This window comes from Myodes glareolus, chromosome 11, assembly GCF_982192425.1.
Source record: "Myodes glareolus chromosome 11, mMyoGla1.1, whole genome shotgun sequence".
NCBI classification, from domain to species: domain Eukaryota; kingdom Metazoa; phylum Chordata; class Mammalia; order Rodentia; family Cricetidae; genus Myodes; species Myodes glareolus.
In genome coordinates this window covers 41,632,638-41,649,110 of record NC_142036.1, presented here as the reverse complement: position 1 = coordinate 41,649,110, position 16,473 = coordinate 41,632,638, and the positions used below count along the sequence as shown (strand labels likewise).

The following is a 16,473-nucleotide window of genomic DNA, read 5'->3' as shown; positions in this document are numbered from 1 at the left end:
AGTCTAGGACCCTGGGTAAGGGAACATTTAAGAGGACAACAGAATAACAAGGTGAACTGGGAGAAAATAGTGGATGGGAAACCAAAGGAGGAAAATATTTTAGAAAGAAAGGATACTAAATGATTCCAAATACTATAGGATGGACTAGCGAGATTAAATTTCTATCTGGTGACCTTTGCAAAAATTATTACTGGAAGATAGATGTGAGGAGAGAATGGAGTGTGACTGAATGGAAATGCAAGTTAGAAGGGGAGTTGTTTTGAAGATTATCACACACTTCATGTTGAGACAGGGCAACATGTCTCAAACAAATCCAATAATAAAGTTGTTGGGCAGTGGTGGTGCACACCTTTAATCCCAGCACTTGGGAGGCAGGGGCGGGAAGACCTCTGTGAGTTCAAGGCCAGCCTAGCCTATATAGTGATAGCCAAGGGCTCTTAACTGCTGAGCCATCTTTCCTGCCCTAATGAAGGAGAATTTAACTGACGTATACAGGAGAGAAGACTGAGCATGGATTGGAAAATTTCAAATGGCCTAGTTGCAGGAAAGAACATTATGTCTCTGAAACAAGAGGAGGCAGAGTTAACAAGTGTGTGGGCTGAATGGAAAAATGATATCTTTATTATTTATAAGAACAGAAACTTGAAGTGAAAAGGATCTAGAATGATTTTTTTCCAGGACACAAAGTCCCTGTGCCAGGGCTACTAAAAGGATGTTGGCTAACCTCCCTGTATTATTATCTTTCTTTCAGGTCTGGGCTCTTCAACTGAGCACTTCGTGTTTGTACAGGACGAGACAGAGGATTCAGGGAATGACTTCCTCTCTGGTGAGAGCACAGACAGCAGTATCCCATGGTTCCTCCGGGTCCAGGAGTTGGCCCATGACAGTCTGATTGCTGCTACTCGTGCACAGCTGGCAAAGAATGCAAAAACCAGCAGCAATGGTGAGACTCCTGTGGCATTTCCTTTCTGCTTTTCCATGCAGAGGTTTGGGTGGTGCAATAGCTAGATTTTGAATTGTGTGTAATCAAATTATTTTATTGATAAGAATGGAAGCCTAAAAATAAGTTGTCCTATTTTATAAAATAACTTGGCTTTGTCTGCCAAACCAGCTAAACTTATGTTTTGAGTTTCCAACTTTGGAGGAATGTACAGAGTATTTTTTAGAGAACAGCTAGGGACCTGGGAATGGTGGCACAGAACTTTAGTCCCAGCATTCATGAGGCTGATGCAGAAGGATTTTCAAGGCCCACATAGCCATAAACTTTTTATATCTAGAGCTCAAAGAAGTTAAAATAGTTTTATCAGTTAGTAAAAATACAACTATAAAGTTAATGTTGAGTCACTGTTTTGCTAAAACTATATTGCTGGTTCATGGCAGTTTTGTTGATTAGCTGATTGCTTTGTGCTAGTTATAGTATCTCTAAAAAATGTTTTTATGTGTGTACACATATATGCATATGGAGGTAAAGTACCTCCCCACTGCTAGGATTATACCACACATAATTTTTACATTTTCTAAGGGTTCTGGCCCCCTTACTTGTGTGACATGCATGCACTTCATGCTTATGTGACAAGCACACACTTCATGCTTATGTGACAAGCACTTCTCCCACTGAGCTGTTTTCTCAGTCTGTGGTATTTCTTTTCAGCTTGCATGCCTGTTCAGCTTCATGTGTGCTGCTGGTCATTTTGGAGTGCTTTCCCCAAATCATCAGTATCACCTGACAGCTTAGCAGTGCAACTGTCTTGGGGTTGAGACACGGCTTAGCAGTTAAGAGTGATTTCTCCTCTTCCAAAGGAACTGTGTTTGGTTCCTAGCATCCATATCAGGTGGATCATAACCTGTAACTCCAGTTCCAGAGGATCCCACACACTCCATGGGCACTGTACATACATGCAGACATACATGTTACCTTTAAGAATCATGGATGGGTACATTCAGAACATCCTATTACCAATCAAGCCTTCATTTACATAATATACCATTAATTTTAAGTTTTTTTCGATTAGTTCTCTTTCTGTGTATTCTTTCTGTATATTCATTAGCTTGTGGTAATTAAGTTATTACCACATGTGTCAGTATTATCAAGAGCCAAACCGAGATTAAACACAGAGTTGTCGGTACACAGCTGTTTGTTTGGAGCTTTGCTGATAATCAGGAATATATTTATGACTATTTTAATTGCTGATAATATAGAAACAAAAAGCTAAATAATATCTCAGAGAGCTTGGGGATTCCACAGATAATTTCAGAGTATTAACATTTTTAAAAACAATAGCTCCTGCACAGAAAATTCTATTTTTTTTGTTCATCTTCAAATAATTACTTTATTTGTGACTATCATAGTACATTATAGTGCCCTTTATTTATTCTAATCATTTGAGGGGGGGGTTTCCCTGAGATGGTTTTTCTAATCCTTAGATTCTGAAACCTTCACCATTCTACTCAGGTTTAGGAAATAGTGCCATGTTTGCCAATGAGAAGCAGTGCAGGCCTGGGGTCCAGATGTGATGACATCATTTACTGATTTCTTGCCTTGTATGGTTTTAATTTTCTCATGTTTAAAGCATAAAGGTCAATATTTTAACCTGTTTGAGCCATTGCAGAGACTTAATAATTAGGTATAAGCTTTCAATCTAAAGTATTCTATGAATGTTTTTCTTACTCAAAAACCAAAAAGGGGATGGGGTGAGGTGGCACATATCTTTAATTACAACACTTGGGAAGCAAGGGCCGGCAGATCCCCGTGAGTTCGAGGGCACCTGGTCTATCTAGTGAGTTCCAGACCACCATAGCTACATAGTGAGACCCCATCTCAAAAATAAACAATAAATAAATAAATAAATAAATAAAGTTACCTTACAGTCTTAACAAGTGTCTTATATTTCTGAATACAAAGTAAACACACATAAGACAAAAAATACAGTTCTATTTTGTGTGTGTGTGTGTGTGTGCTCCCGCGCACACCCCTTTTAGGGATTAGAGGACAACTTTGTGGGGGTTGGGCCTCTCCTACCATGTGAGTCCTAGAAATAAAATGAAGATCTTTTTTTGGTTTTGTTTTTTTGTTTGTTTTCTGAGACAAGGTTTCTCTGTAGTTTTAGGGGCCTGTCCTGGAACTAGCTCTTGTAGACCAGGCTGGCTTCGAACTCACAGAGATTCACCTGCCTCTGCCTCCCGAGTGCTAGGATTAAAGGCATGCACCACCTCCCCCACCCCCGCCACCCCGGCTTAAAACAAAGATCTTAAAGTTTGGCAGCAGGAACCATTACCCACTGAGTCATCTTGCTGACCCTTGTTTTCTTAATGTATGTAGAAATTTGAACGTACAAAGCTTTAGTTGTTTCCTGGTGCCAATCTCTAGGTTAGCACAGGGTTTTAATAAACCTTTCATTAGAAACTGATTAACTGGATCTCTGAGGTTAATGGGAAATTTTATGTTATATATGCTTTAGTTCTGGTTTAACTTTGTTTATTAAATGTATTTTAACAAATAGGGAGCGGTATTATGAAGGAAAATGTTAATGTTAGCCAGCAGGACGCATCTGAAATTATGTCCTGATAAATGTCCTAGAACAATTAGTTTTATTACTGTTAACTTGGTAAAATGTAGCAAGGAGAGTATAGCAATAGAAGAAAAGATTGCTTGATGGGACAGAAACTGCTTTTGATCAGTAGGGACTGTGATGTAATAAAGCACATCGCATCCTGCTGTTTGCTTTTCAGAGGGAAATTTGGAACTGCAAATCCCATTCCTAAGTTGTATGTAATACAGAGAAACTCGGTGTACTCAGGGCAGAATAAATGACTGTGAGTGTTTTATCCTCTGTTGTGGAACAACATTTTGAAGGAGGGAAGGAAAAGGAGCACCACCTGCCGATATAGAACTAGCATACATTTGGAATGGACTGACTTTGTGATTTTAATGGAGCCATTGTTTGTTCTTCTCTTTGTCTCTGTTTATGGAACAGCTGCCTATAGATGTTCTCGCTGTTAAAAAAGTTTGGTTGAAATTTTTAAAACTCACCTGTGGTTTTACATTTTTAAACATTGGATAACTAAAGATGCATGCGTAAGAGGAAATTGGAAGGTTGTTCTTACCCTTCAAGTGGTATGAAATTAATAAGTTGAATGAAAAGATGTAAATCTTAGGAGTGGCATCTGTGACAAAAATCTGCTGTAAACTCAGCAGAACAGTTTTGTCTTAAAATACAGCATTTTAATTATTTGTTTGTTTGTTTTTTGAGACAGGGATTCTCTGCGTAGCACTGGCCGTCCAGAATGTAGACCAGGCTGGCCTCGAACTCACAGAGATCCTCCTGTCTCTGCCTCCTGATGGGATCAAAAGCATGCACCACCATGGCTGGCTAAAATACAGGATTTTGTTATTAGAACTTCAGTTACCTCTGTAGCTTCCACTCTGGGTGTTACTTCTCTACCAACTGTTTTACAAAATGGTGGGGGAGGGGCTTGTTTGGTGGAGTAGGGTTCTTTTTGGGACTACTCTATCAAGGGTGGCCTTGAATCCTGATTTTACTAAAAGCTGAGATTACAGGTTATACCATCTTGTCTGGCTCCTACAGAATAGTTTTAAATTTGCTTTATGAAGCCATATTTGGTATTTTTATATTTGTCAGAAACTTGTTAAAAAAACATGATAACTGTGGGTAATTCTCTGGATGGGAATACAGAGTACTCTTGTGCCTATATATACATAGGAAACACAGGCAGATATCTGTTTAATGATCACTTGGGATGAAATGTAGGAGTTTTATTGTTTGAATCTAAGGAGGATTCTTCCCTGAATTATAAATATGTTGCTTGTTACAGGAGAAAATGCCCACCTTGGTTCTGGCGACGGGCAGCCCAAAGATTCTGGGCCTCTTCCTCCAGTGGAAAAGAAGCTCAGGTGCACAGTTGAAGGCTGTGACCGGACGTTTGTGTGGCCGGCTCATTTCAAATACCACCTTAAAACTCATCGGTGAGCCAATCATAAGAGGAACTTGTCCCTGAACAGACAAACTCCAGGAAAGCAGGGACTCCAGTTATCCTGGCTAAGACTGTCTTTCTTAGTCAGGTGTGATGATAGATGTACACCTATAATCTCGGCCTTTAGAAGGCTGGCAAGTTTGAGACAAGTCTGGGCTATAGAAAAAAGACAAGATCTCTGGTTCTTATTTGTTTTTAGATGGAATCTTATGCTGCCCAAGTTGCTGCAAATTCTTTGAACTTAAATGATCTTTCTACTTCAGCCTCCCAAGTGTTGGGTTTACAGCCATGCCAAGAAGCCTCCTGTTTGGTTTTTGTTTTTGTTGTTCTGGAATCTAAACCAGAGCTTTATAATTTGCTAAAAATATACTGTCCCCCGAGCTGTAGTCCCAGTCCCAACCCCCCCCTTTTTTTTTTAAAGATTTATTTATTTATTATGTATACAACATTCTGCCTCCATGTACGCCCTCGTGCCAGAAGAGGCACCAGATTTCATTACAGATGGTTGTGAGCCACCATGTGGTTGCTGGGAATTGAACTCAGGACCTCTGGAAGAGCAGTCAGTGCTCTTAACCACTGAGCCATCTCTCCAGTCCCCCAAACCCCCTTTTTAAAATCAAGTTCTCACTGTTTGCTCAGGCTGGCTTTGAACTCAAGATCCTCCTTCCTTACACTACCGCATGCCGAGATAAGTGTGTATCACCATACCTGGTTGAGGGGTCTTGTATGTTAATAGAATTGTGTTGTCTGATTTACTTATTTTATTTGAGGCATGTGACCTGGGCAGGCCTCAAACCAAAAAAGGATGGCTTTCCCAGGCGGTGGCGGTACACCCCTTTAATCCCAGCACTCGGGAGGGGGGGACAGGCCAGCCTGGTCTATAGAGTGAGTTCCAGGACATCCAAGGCTGTTGAAAACAGATTAACAAACAAAACAAAAAAAGAAAAAGAAAAGAATGTCTTTGAATTCCTGATTCTTCTGCCTCCACCTCTCATTACCTCATTCTTTATAAATATTTCAGTAAGACATTTGGCATCTACATATCTTAAAGAGCAAAAATTCCAAGTCTCAGGGCTAGAGAGATGCCTCAGATGTTAAGAGTTATTTTAATATATCCAAGTTTGGGGTCTCTTGTGTGCCTTGAGAATAAGTAGAAATGTTGGCTTGTCACCACCAGCACAGTGTTTTCAGGTCTTTTTGCTCACTATGACTCTGCAGAAACGAGCGCCCCTTCATCTGCCCTGCAGAAGGCTGCGGGAAAAGCTTCTATGTGCTGCAGAGGCTGAAGGTGCACATGAGGACACACAACGGGGAGAAACCCTTCATGTGCCATGAGTCTGGGTGTGGTAAGCAGTTCACCACAGCTGGGAACTTGAAGAACCACCGCCGCATCCACACAGGTGTGCAGCCCTGTATCCCTTTATCGCTCTCTGTGGCGGTGCTCTTACTTGCTGCTGCTTCTACTTAGGAAAGCAATATGGAAGTAGAAATGGAGGTGCAGTGTTGAAGAAAGATTCCCTTCGTTTCAGTGTCTCGTGTGTTCTGCTCATTCATTGTCAGTACAATGGATGTGTCCAACCTCATCTGTGTTTGAGGAATGGACAGTGTTGATTCTGTCTCCATAAGCCTGACTTGTAGGAAGAAGGGTAAGGCTGTCCTGGATAGCAGTGACACCAGGAGATAATGAACAAGTCAGCTTGTTTTCCAGTCTCTCTGAACTTTGTATGGTTGCATTTATTGAGCCGTACAAATGTTACAGAGCATTAAATATGAGCCAAGATACAACCCCTGAACTTGGGGTGCTTGCTTTCTTGTTAGAGCTCGCAATGTGAGAAATAGAATAAATGTCAGAATGGATGGAGCCAAGTAAAGATTCCTTGCTTCTTAGTCTGAGATACTACAGATGCCTTTGGAGCCTTTGTCAGAAATGTGTTTTGCAAAACCTAATCACTGAATTTAGTACCTCTTCCCGCTTTTGTGCTACTCCTTGTCCCCGCGCAAATGACAGGAAGGTGTGTTTTAAAGGCATTTACAAAGTACAGTCCAGCTCAAACAACAATTGTTCTAGATTAGATTCCGTCCAAATGGCATAACCTTTCAGTATGTTAGGGAATGAATAATTCTCTTTTTAGTGTTCTTGAAATATTAATTGGTACTTATCCCAAGGAAGAAATTTGAATAAAAAAATTGGAAGACTGTCTGGTGGTCTGTATTCCAGAACATTGAGAGACAACATTTGCTGCATACCCTGTTGACGTTACATAGCATAAGTTAAAGAAAGCAGAACACAATGATGGTCAGTTCTCAGAAGGCTGAGCCTGTTTCTCGTTGTCTGCCTGTAGGAGAGAAACCTTTCCTGTGTGAAGCCCAGGGATGTGGCCGTTCCTTTGCAGAGTATTCCAGCCTCCGGAAGCACCTGGTAGTTCACTCAGGTAGTAGAGCCTGTTCTGTTCATAGACTGCGAACAGTAAGAGATGAGGGTGGGAAGGCGGTGCGCAGTGTTCTAAGATGATAAAGATCGAGACTGAGAGATTAAGGCCCTTAATAATTATATTGAAAGGATTTTCTCCTCAGTTAGCTCTTCTGATCTCTTCAGATTTACATTTGCATTAGGCAGACCCTTTTCTGAGATCTGTGTTGGATCTTTTATATGTCATATTGATACGGATCCTGTATTGACATCTTCATTCCTCTGGGGTAGGATTCCAAAATCCCGAGCGTGGTGGGAAGGCTGATGTTAGTGGCAGCGAGACCTGTGGTGCTCATGTTCTCTGAGGAGGCATGGCCGCCCTGCTCAGTCTCCATTCTAATACACTGCCCAGTAGGGCTTCTTGGGAGCTAGCAATGGAGAAGAAAAGACCTACTGACCTGTTTTTTGCCTTGTATTATTAAATTCCATGTGATTCTGTCAGCTTGTTCATTCTATGCAGATGACCTAATCTCCCCTGATAAAAATGTCATTCAAACTTTCTGAAAACATTCTTTAGCAGCCATACTTTGTAAACTTAATGGAAAAATCTGAAGTGGTGTTTGTCTCCCTTCCCTTCTTTCCCATCTTCCCAACCAGAAATAAGCACTGAGGAAGTGGAGGCAAGAAGACTTGATTTTGATGACTACATCAAAGCACTTCAGTGGGCGTTAGGGATGTGGAGATGTATAGTCAGTCAGGGATGAGACTGTCATAGTTGAGATCTCAGTGCTGGAGATGTTTGGTTTTTTGTTTTGTTGAGACAAGTCTGTGTAGCACACACAGGATGATCTAGAACCTCTGACCATCTTGCCTCCACCTCCCAGGTGTGGGCTTTCTGCATACTAAGCAAATACATTACCAAATGAGCTGTCTGCAGCTCCTGGGCTGCTTTAATAGGATAACAAGTTCCAAGTCAAAGTGGCAGACTGATAACTTGTGGGCCAGATGTGGATTTCACATGTGTATTGCTAGTGCTGTGTTGTACTGGTTATGTAAACTATGTCAGATGTACAGCCAGATATATACAAGAATATAAAAAGATGTTTTCTTATGCCTTTTAAATTTAAAAATAACTTATTGCTTTTATCTTATATTCAGTTCATGTTCTGTCCAGTTGTCTCCAAAATTACTTCAATTGATTTATCTTTAAATTTTTATTTTATTTATTTATTTATTTTGTTTTTTTGAGACAGGGTTTCTCTGTAGCTTTGGAGGCTGTCCTGGAATAGCTCTTATAGACCAGGCTGGCCTCGAACTCACAGAGATCCACCTGCCTCTGCCTCCCGAGTGCTGAGTGCTGGGATTAAAGAAAGGCATGCACCACCACTGCCCGACCCTAAAGTCTTATTTTTAGAAAACCAAACAGCTATGAAAGATTGTATGCCAAAGAGCAGCCTTCAGTCTTCTGTCTACTTGATTGCCATCAGAATTTTATACTGTCTTTTGGGCTGTCCTATCTTAACATAGTGCTTTTTGCAGGAGAGAAACCTCATCAATGCCAAGTCTGTGGGAAGACCTTTTCTCAGAGTGGGAGCAGAAATGTCCACATGAAAAAGCATCACTTGCAGCTAGGAACAACTGGGAGTCAAGAACAGGAACAAACTGGTGAGGAGAAGGGTCTTGGTGCAGAACTGTAAAGCAGCCAGGCCATTGGCCTGCTTGGCTACTTGGAAATCTAGCTAGGTTTAGGGTAGAGAGATTTGGTTTCATTTGATGGACTTATAGTTTATAACAGTTGTACAGTATAATCATCTGTAAGCTTTCAAAACATATATTTTTCTTGTTCATGTTCCTCCCTTAACAATAAAGGAACTTGAAAAATGAGATGAGTAGTAAATCTCAGAACACATACTATTAAAAGTTCCACTAAGGAGCTGCTTTGCGTGCAGCTCAGTAGTAGAATGCTTGCTTAACATGTGTAAGACTGAGTTTAAACACCACAAAAAGGTGTGTGTGTGTGAACACACATGTGAACACACATGCGTGCACAGACACTCACACACACACACAAATAAATAACAATTTCTCCAATTGTTCACAGCTGTAGATCCACTTGGAAAGCTGAGGTGGGAGGACAATCTGGGCAGGATAGTGAGAGCCCTGTTTTAGGAAACCAACAAAAAAGCCAGGAATGGTAGCGCATGCCTATAATCCAGGCACCTGAAAGGTAGAGGTGGGAGATCAGCAGTTCAAGGCCAACCTCAACAATGTAGCAAGTTTGAGGCCAGCCTGGGCTACTTGAGACTCTGTTTTCAGAAAACAAAAAACAGCACTAAATGTCCCCTAACGAGGTTGAGGTCAGCCAGATGGTCTGTGATTCAGCTTTTAAAGAGCACAGACATTAAAGATTTAACATTTTTTATTTAATAGTTTGGCAGCCTTTACCATACTTTAAAATTAATAGAACCCCTTTTTCTTTTCCATGTCTTTCTTTAAAAAATTCCAAATACTCGACTTGGGAGGCAGAAGCAGATGGATCTCTGTGAGGCCAAACTCACAGAGATCTACAAGAGCTAGTTCCAGGTCAGGCTCCAAAGCTACAGAGAAACCCGGTCTCGAAAAACCAAAAAAAAAAAAAAAAAAAAAAAAAAAAATTCCAAGTTCTCCTTTCAAGGGATGTCCTTATTTCGCTCTCTGTTATATGCTGATCTTCAGATGGTGGTCACATGAACAGATAATTATCCCTAAGGATTGGCTTCCTCAGTAGGTTTATTCTTGTTATCTGAAAGTGAGTGAAATGGGAGAAGCATCCAAGACAAAAGCTTGCAGTTCTGAAAGAGGTAGCCAGCTTCTCTTTGTGAAGAGAGATGAGGACCAGGCACAGCCTTGACTGCTGTATGTCTCTCACATCCTGTTCTCTGTACAGCTGAGCCACTAATGGGCAGTAGTTTGCTTGAAGAAGCTTCAGTACCCAGTAAAAACCTGGTGTCTATGAATTCCCAGTCCAGCCTTGGTGGAGAGTCCTTGAGTCTACCAAATACCAATTCTATTCTTGGAGTTGATGATGGTAAGACTTCTAGTTCTTTATGTGGGGAAACAAGTTGTAGCTCGGGGCTAAGGAGTAGAGTATCTCCAAAATAGAGGAGATTATTATTATTAATATTATTTCTTGTATGATGATGTGATTGAATAGTATTTGAATTTATTCTCTGGGGTGAATAAATGAACCTTTTCTCTTTTAATGATTAAATATGATGTTAACAGAAGAATAAAGAAAAAATTTTTTAAATTATCTGTAATCCTTAGCATTCTAGCCCAACTGTGTCTGTCTTTCCTGTTGCAGTTATGGAAGAGCTTAACTTTTAAAACATTTAAACAGAGCATAACCAGGTTTTACAGAGGAGATACAAAGCAATTTCTCCATACCTTCAAAAGCCATATCTTCTGGAGAAAAGAAAGGGCTCTCTAGGAAACAGTTGCTCCTCTGGTATAGAAATTTCACCCAGCTTACACAGGCCAGGCCCTCTTCTCTGAAACACTTACCAGGTGAGGTCAGCATGCATTTATTCAGTGCCTACTGTGTGCCCGGCACCATGGGAAAGACAAAAGTAGGAGGTAGGGACCATAAGCTGTAGTTGAGAAGTTGAAACAGCATAAATGTATGAAACATCATTGAGAAATAGATGAAATTACATCAGCAAACATTCATTATGCAATACAGTCTGGAAGGAAGAGCAATCCAGGCTACAAAACCTCCCAAAGAAGAAGAAAAAGAAAAAAAAACCTTGTAGTTTGCTTGAGGGCTAAGTGGTTTATCTGTAATACTATTTCCAAAATTTTCATGGTGATCCCCTGATGAATGTCTACTAAGTATGAGACCCTGTGTTTAGTCACTTCTTCCTTCACAGTCTGAGGTTTTTGTAACTTCAGTGTGGAGCTTACAAGTCCCAAAATGTGCTCCCCCGTTCCACCCGGTCCCTGAGCAGCACTGGTGCTGACCACATCAGAAGACGGAAGTGGCATGGAGAGCTTTGCTGGCCTTGAAGAGCAAAGTCAAGGGAAGGGACAGAGTGTGAATTCTGAAGCCAGGATTAGCTCATGTTCTTGATGTGAACATACTGCTCAGAACATCAGTATTGACGGCCGCAAGGGCTGGTTCTCATGCTCTGGTCTGCCTGCCTGTGCAGTGTTTGCCCTATTTCATATAGTTTTAATCCAGGTAACAGTCTGAAAAACATATTATTCTAAATTGTTACATTGAAAAATTGTCATTCTTATATCCAAGTTTCTTTAACTTCCCACCCTTCTTTTGTAATACTTTCTAAATCCACTAACAATGAAAAAGTGAAAATTTGGGGTTGAATTTTCCAGGGAACAGAGTTAGCGTTTGTAATGGTTGGCTTGATGAAGCAGTGGGTGTGCACGTGGATCACTATTCGTTGATGATAATTTCCTCTTGTTTCACAGAGGTGCTTACTGAAGGATCCTCACGTCCCCTGTCCTCCGTGACTGATGTGACACATCACTTGGTGGCCATGCAGTCGGGGAGGCAGTCCTATGAAGTCTCTGTCTTAACTGCGGTAAATCCACAGGAGGTAAAGCCATCTCTCTCCTGCCCTTACTTTGTTTCTGTGGTGACTTAAATGGACAGTGATTGAGAATCTAGTTTACTGGATCTAAAATTTGCTAACCTCCACTTCCTGTAACTTTGACTTATTTTCCTTTAAGCATTAGTCCAGTGTTACTGCAGTCTGTTGTTTTGTGACTTGGGAGATTGAGCTGACACTGTTGAGGTCTAAGCACTCTCAAATATACTTTTTAAAGTTTATTTTTAACTATTAGTACTCTGTGTCACGCATGCACATGATTGCAGATATCCATGGAGGTCAATAAAGAGGATATCAGGGCAGTGGTGACACATACTTTAATTCCAGTATTCAGGAGGCAGAGGTAGGCAGATCTCTGGAAGTTCAAGGCCAACCTGTTCTACAAAGCAAGTCCCAAAACAGAACACCACAAGTGTCTGGGCAGATGGCTCAGTTGATAAAGTACCTGTGATGCGAGCATGAGGACTTGAATTCAGATCCCTAGCACCCATGTTAAAGCCAGATGTGGGCGATAGAGATCTGTAATGCTGTGCTAGGGAGTAGCCAGTCTATGAAATTAATTTTTGCGTCCAGATTCAATGAGAGACCATGTCTCAAGAAATGGGGAGAAGGGCCAGCAAGATAACTGAATCTGTAAAGATGCTTGCCACCAAGCTTAATGATCTGAATTGGATTCCTGAAAACCCATATAATGGAGAGAGCTGACTCCCATGACATATTTGTGTGGTTTTATAAGGCTGTGCATACAAAATAATGTAGAAAAGGTGTTTTAAAAGTTGAAAACATTAGCAAAGGTGTGGGTGAGCGAGCCTGTATGTTGTGGGCATGAGAGAGCTGTCCCCATTACTCATCTGTCATGTGACAGCATAGGCAGCAGAGAGATGCTCTACCACTTCACATCAATGCCTGAGGCAGGTGGGAGAGCTGACCCTAAGGGCATTAGAGTAGGAGGGCTGTCCCTGACCCTCATTAGCTGCAGCATTTGGGAGAGTAGCCCCTATGCCAGAGAGCTTGTGGGCTAACCAAACCTGCAACTACCCAGGGCCCCCCCCCCCCCCCGCGCCCCAACATCCATCCCATCTGTGATCTGCTAGAGCACGTGAAGGGACTGGTCCCTCATACCCAAAGGTGCAGGATCTCCACAACAGGAAAACCAAGAGAAGTGTTCCAGTGAGGGCCCAGCATCAATAGTGTAGCAGAACCCAGAGGCCTGGAAACAGACCAGTAACTCTGCAATGAGCACTTGCAAATAAAGATGTGTGGATAAAAGGATTTACTGCATGACTGACTCACTGTGTCACACCACAGTTTCCATGATGAGATTGATTTTTTCTTCTTTTTTTTTCTTTATCTTTTCTTTCTCTTAAATCTTATTTTGTTGGGGGAGGTTGCAAGGGCAGATACAAAGGGACGGGGAAAGGAATGGGATGGAGGTGCATGATGTGAAAAACACAAAGAATAAATTAAAAGGAAAGATTAAAAAAATGAAAAAACAATGGTGGAGAAGCAATAGAAAAAGGCAACATTAACTTGTGGTCTCCACACTTGTACATACATGTGCACACAGACATAACAAAATACACACTTACACACACTATACACACCACACATGAGAAAAAAATATGCAGAAGTGGCTCAGTGGATAAAGCTCTTGCCAGACAAACTTAGTCGTCATTCAGATCCCAAGCACCAATGGCAATACTGGGTAGCCGTGTCAGGCACTTGTCAGTCCCAGTATTTCCTGGGACAAGGTGGCTAACTAACTAGAATCGGCAAGCTCTGGGTTCACTGAGAGTCCCTGACTGATAAATAAAATGGAGAGTGATCAAGGAAGATACTGGCCATCAATCTTAGGCCTCCACACTCATATGTTCCTGCATATATTCAAACACGCGTATACATACCATCTTAAAAATGCGATAGGTGGTAATAGACACTCTAAAAATGGGGAAATTAAGCTGATATCATGAAAAGAAGAGAGGGTTGGGTTTCATAGAAAAGTAAGGTCAATTGGGGTTAGAGTATGATCAGAATATATTACTTACATGATAATAATCCATGCAAATATTTTTTGGTTTTGGTATAAGGTTTCTCTGTAACAGCTCTGGCTGTCCTGGAACTCTGAATTGTAGACTAAGGCTGGCCTTGAACTCACAGAGCTCCGCCTGCCTCTGCCTCCCAAGTGCTGGGATTACAGGCATGCATCACTATCATAAAACAGTTCTTTATACCAGGCATGTTGACATGTGTCTATTATCCCACCACTGAGAAACCAGAAGAATTATGTGTTAGAAGGCAATCTAGACTGCTGAGTGAGTTCCAGGATATCCTCCTGGGCTACAGAGTGAGCCCTTCTCTCAAAAAGGGAGGGGGGCAAAATTGGGCCAGTGTGGTAGAACATACCCTTTAATACAAGCATTTGGGAGGCAGAGACAGGCAGATTTCTATGAGTTTGGGGCCAGCCTGGTCTACATGATGAATGCTAGGCCAACCAAGGCTACATGATGAGACCCTGCCACAAACAACTACAACAAAACACCTAAGCATAAAAAAAAGGCCAAAAACCTTTATCTGAATCTTTTCCTGTTCAAAAAAAGGTGTCGTTTTCCCACTATGGTCATGAGTCTGGGAGCTAACAGGACAAACCATCTAGCTAAAAGGATCTTGTTCAATTGCTTGTTTGCTGAGACCTATCATCCCAGTCAAGGAGATTTAGATTGACTCTGAGCTCTTCCAACTGTATCATCTTGACTGACCCAGAAAACAGTGAAAACCAATTAGGCCTTGACCTTGTGTCTTGAGAGTGTGTGACCATCACATGTTCATGGCATATGGATAGGCTTTCTGCAGAGATCGCCAGTGTTTTGTTTTACAACCTCTCCTTTTCCCTCTTTCCTTTCAGGATAGCCTTTAATGCCCTAGTAAGCCATTAGAGTATTCAAATAACTCTAAATATTCTAAACATATTAACTCTTGGGTTATCTAGAATGACAGGTTTCTGGGCATTCATGTCAGCATACTGTGTCAGGACTTTGTTTGTTGTTGTAACTTGTTATTTTGTGTTGAACATTCTACTGTTGGTATTATTGGTTCTAAGTTACCTTTTGTAGGTTGCTGTTTTGGAACCTTTCATCTCTGTCTCACGCCACTGCCACTTGTATTTTTGCCTCTCTTCATTTTTCTACTTTGAAATTTATTTTAAATAAATAACTTTAGGAGGGTCTATTGAGAGAGGTGTGGGTATAAAAATCCATGTACCGTTCACCCAACCTGAACAATTATTTTTATTCTACGTGTTTGTTTTGACTACATGTATATCTGTGTATCCCATGCATGCCTGGTTCCCTGAGAGGCCAAAGAAGGCATCAGATCCTTTTGAACTGGAGTTACGGGTGGTTGTGAGCCACCGAGTAGTCACTGGGAACCAAGTTTACTTTTCTGCAAGAGCAGCAAATGCTCTTAATTGCTGAGCCATTTTCCAGTCCCTCCGTAGTTTATACTTCTTTTGTTCTCTTACTGTTTGTGCCAGAATATTTTGAAGCATTATAGACATATCTGTAATTTTTTAAAGTATACTTCTTAAAAGATAAGGATTTAAAATAACTGTCTTTCCATACCCAACAAGTTTAGTAATAATTTGTTGTCCTCTAATATTTAGTTTCTGTTTTTTATCTCCTCAAAACTGTCTTTGGGGGGGCTGGAGAGATGGCTCAGTGGTTAAGAGCATTGCCTGCTCTTCCAAAGGTCTTGAGTTCAATTCCCAGCAACCATATGGTGGCTCACAACCATCTGTAATGAGGTCTGGTGCCCTCTCTGGCCTGCAGGCACACATGTAGGCAGATATTGTATGCATAATAAATGAATAAATATTTAAAAAAAAGAAAAAAAAACTGTCTTTGGTTGTGTACTTGAAACAGAGTCCATATTTTCATTTGGTTAACATATTACTTTGTTTCTCCATTGCTGTGATTTAAACACCAGGACCAAAAGCAAGTTAGGAAGAAAAGGTTTATTACAGCGTATGGATTGGAGTTCTTCATGGAGGAAAGCCAGGGCAGGGACCTAGAATCAGGCAATGAAGCAGAGACCAGGGAGGAATATTGCTTCCTGGCATGCTCTGTTTTCTGGTGGGACTGGGGAAGTAGCTCATTTTTGTCAAGTTATTGCCATACAAGCATGAGTACCTAAATTGGCTCCCAAGAACCCTTGTAAAAAACAGTTTGGCATAGTGACACATGCCTATAATCCCAACATTGGGGAGTTTAAAAAAAAATTCTAGGTTTGTCAGCATGTGCCTTGTAATCCTACACTGGGAAGATAGAGACGGACAATGTGTGAATGCATCAAAACTCATGAGCTTCAGGTAGCAAGAGCCCTTGTCTCAAAAAAACAAGGTAGATGGCATATGGACCTCCTTCATGAACATATGTACGTACACGCACAGATGGAAACTGGTTTCATCAG

At 41.1% G+C, this 16,473-nt stretch overlaps 1 protein-coding gene across 2 annotated transcripts in view; it reads left to right on the top strand.

Moving 5' to 3' along the window:
* Znf410 (zinc finger protein 410) overlaps positions 1-16,473 on the top strand; it is a 28,797-nt gene that overhangs the window by 10,589 nt on the left and 1,735 nt on the right. Inside the window, exons 5-11 of one of the 2 annotated variants that reach the window (XM_048449145.3) lie at positions 752-943; positions 4,834-4,984; positions 6,211-6,392; positions 7,335-7,424; positions 8,942-9,067; positions 10,329-10,469; positions 11,870-11,997. In XM_048449145.3, the coding sequence (XP_048305102.1) occupies positions 752-943; positions 4,834-4,984; positions 6,211-6,392; positions 7,335-7,424; positions 8,942-9,067; positions 10,329-10,469; positions 11,870-11,997 (1,010 nt within the window). The remainder of the gene's footprint in view (positions 1-751; positions 944-4,833; positions 4,985-6,210; positions 6,393-7,334; positions 7,425-8,941; positions 9,068-10,328; positions 10,470-11,869; positions 11,998-16,473) is intronic. The other variant, XM_048449146.3, reaches the window with a different exon arrangement.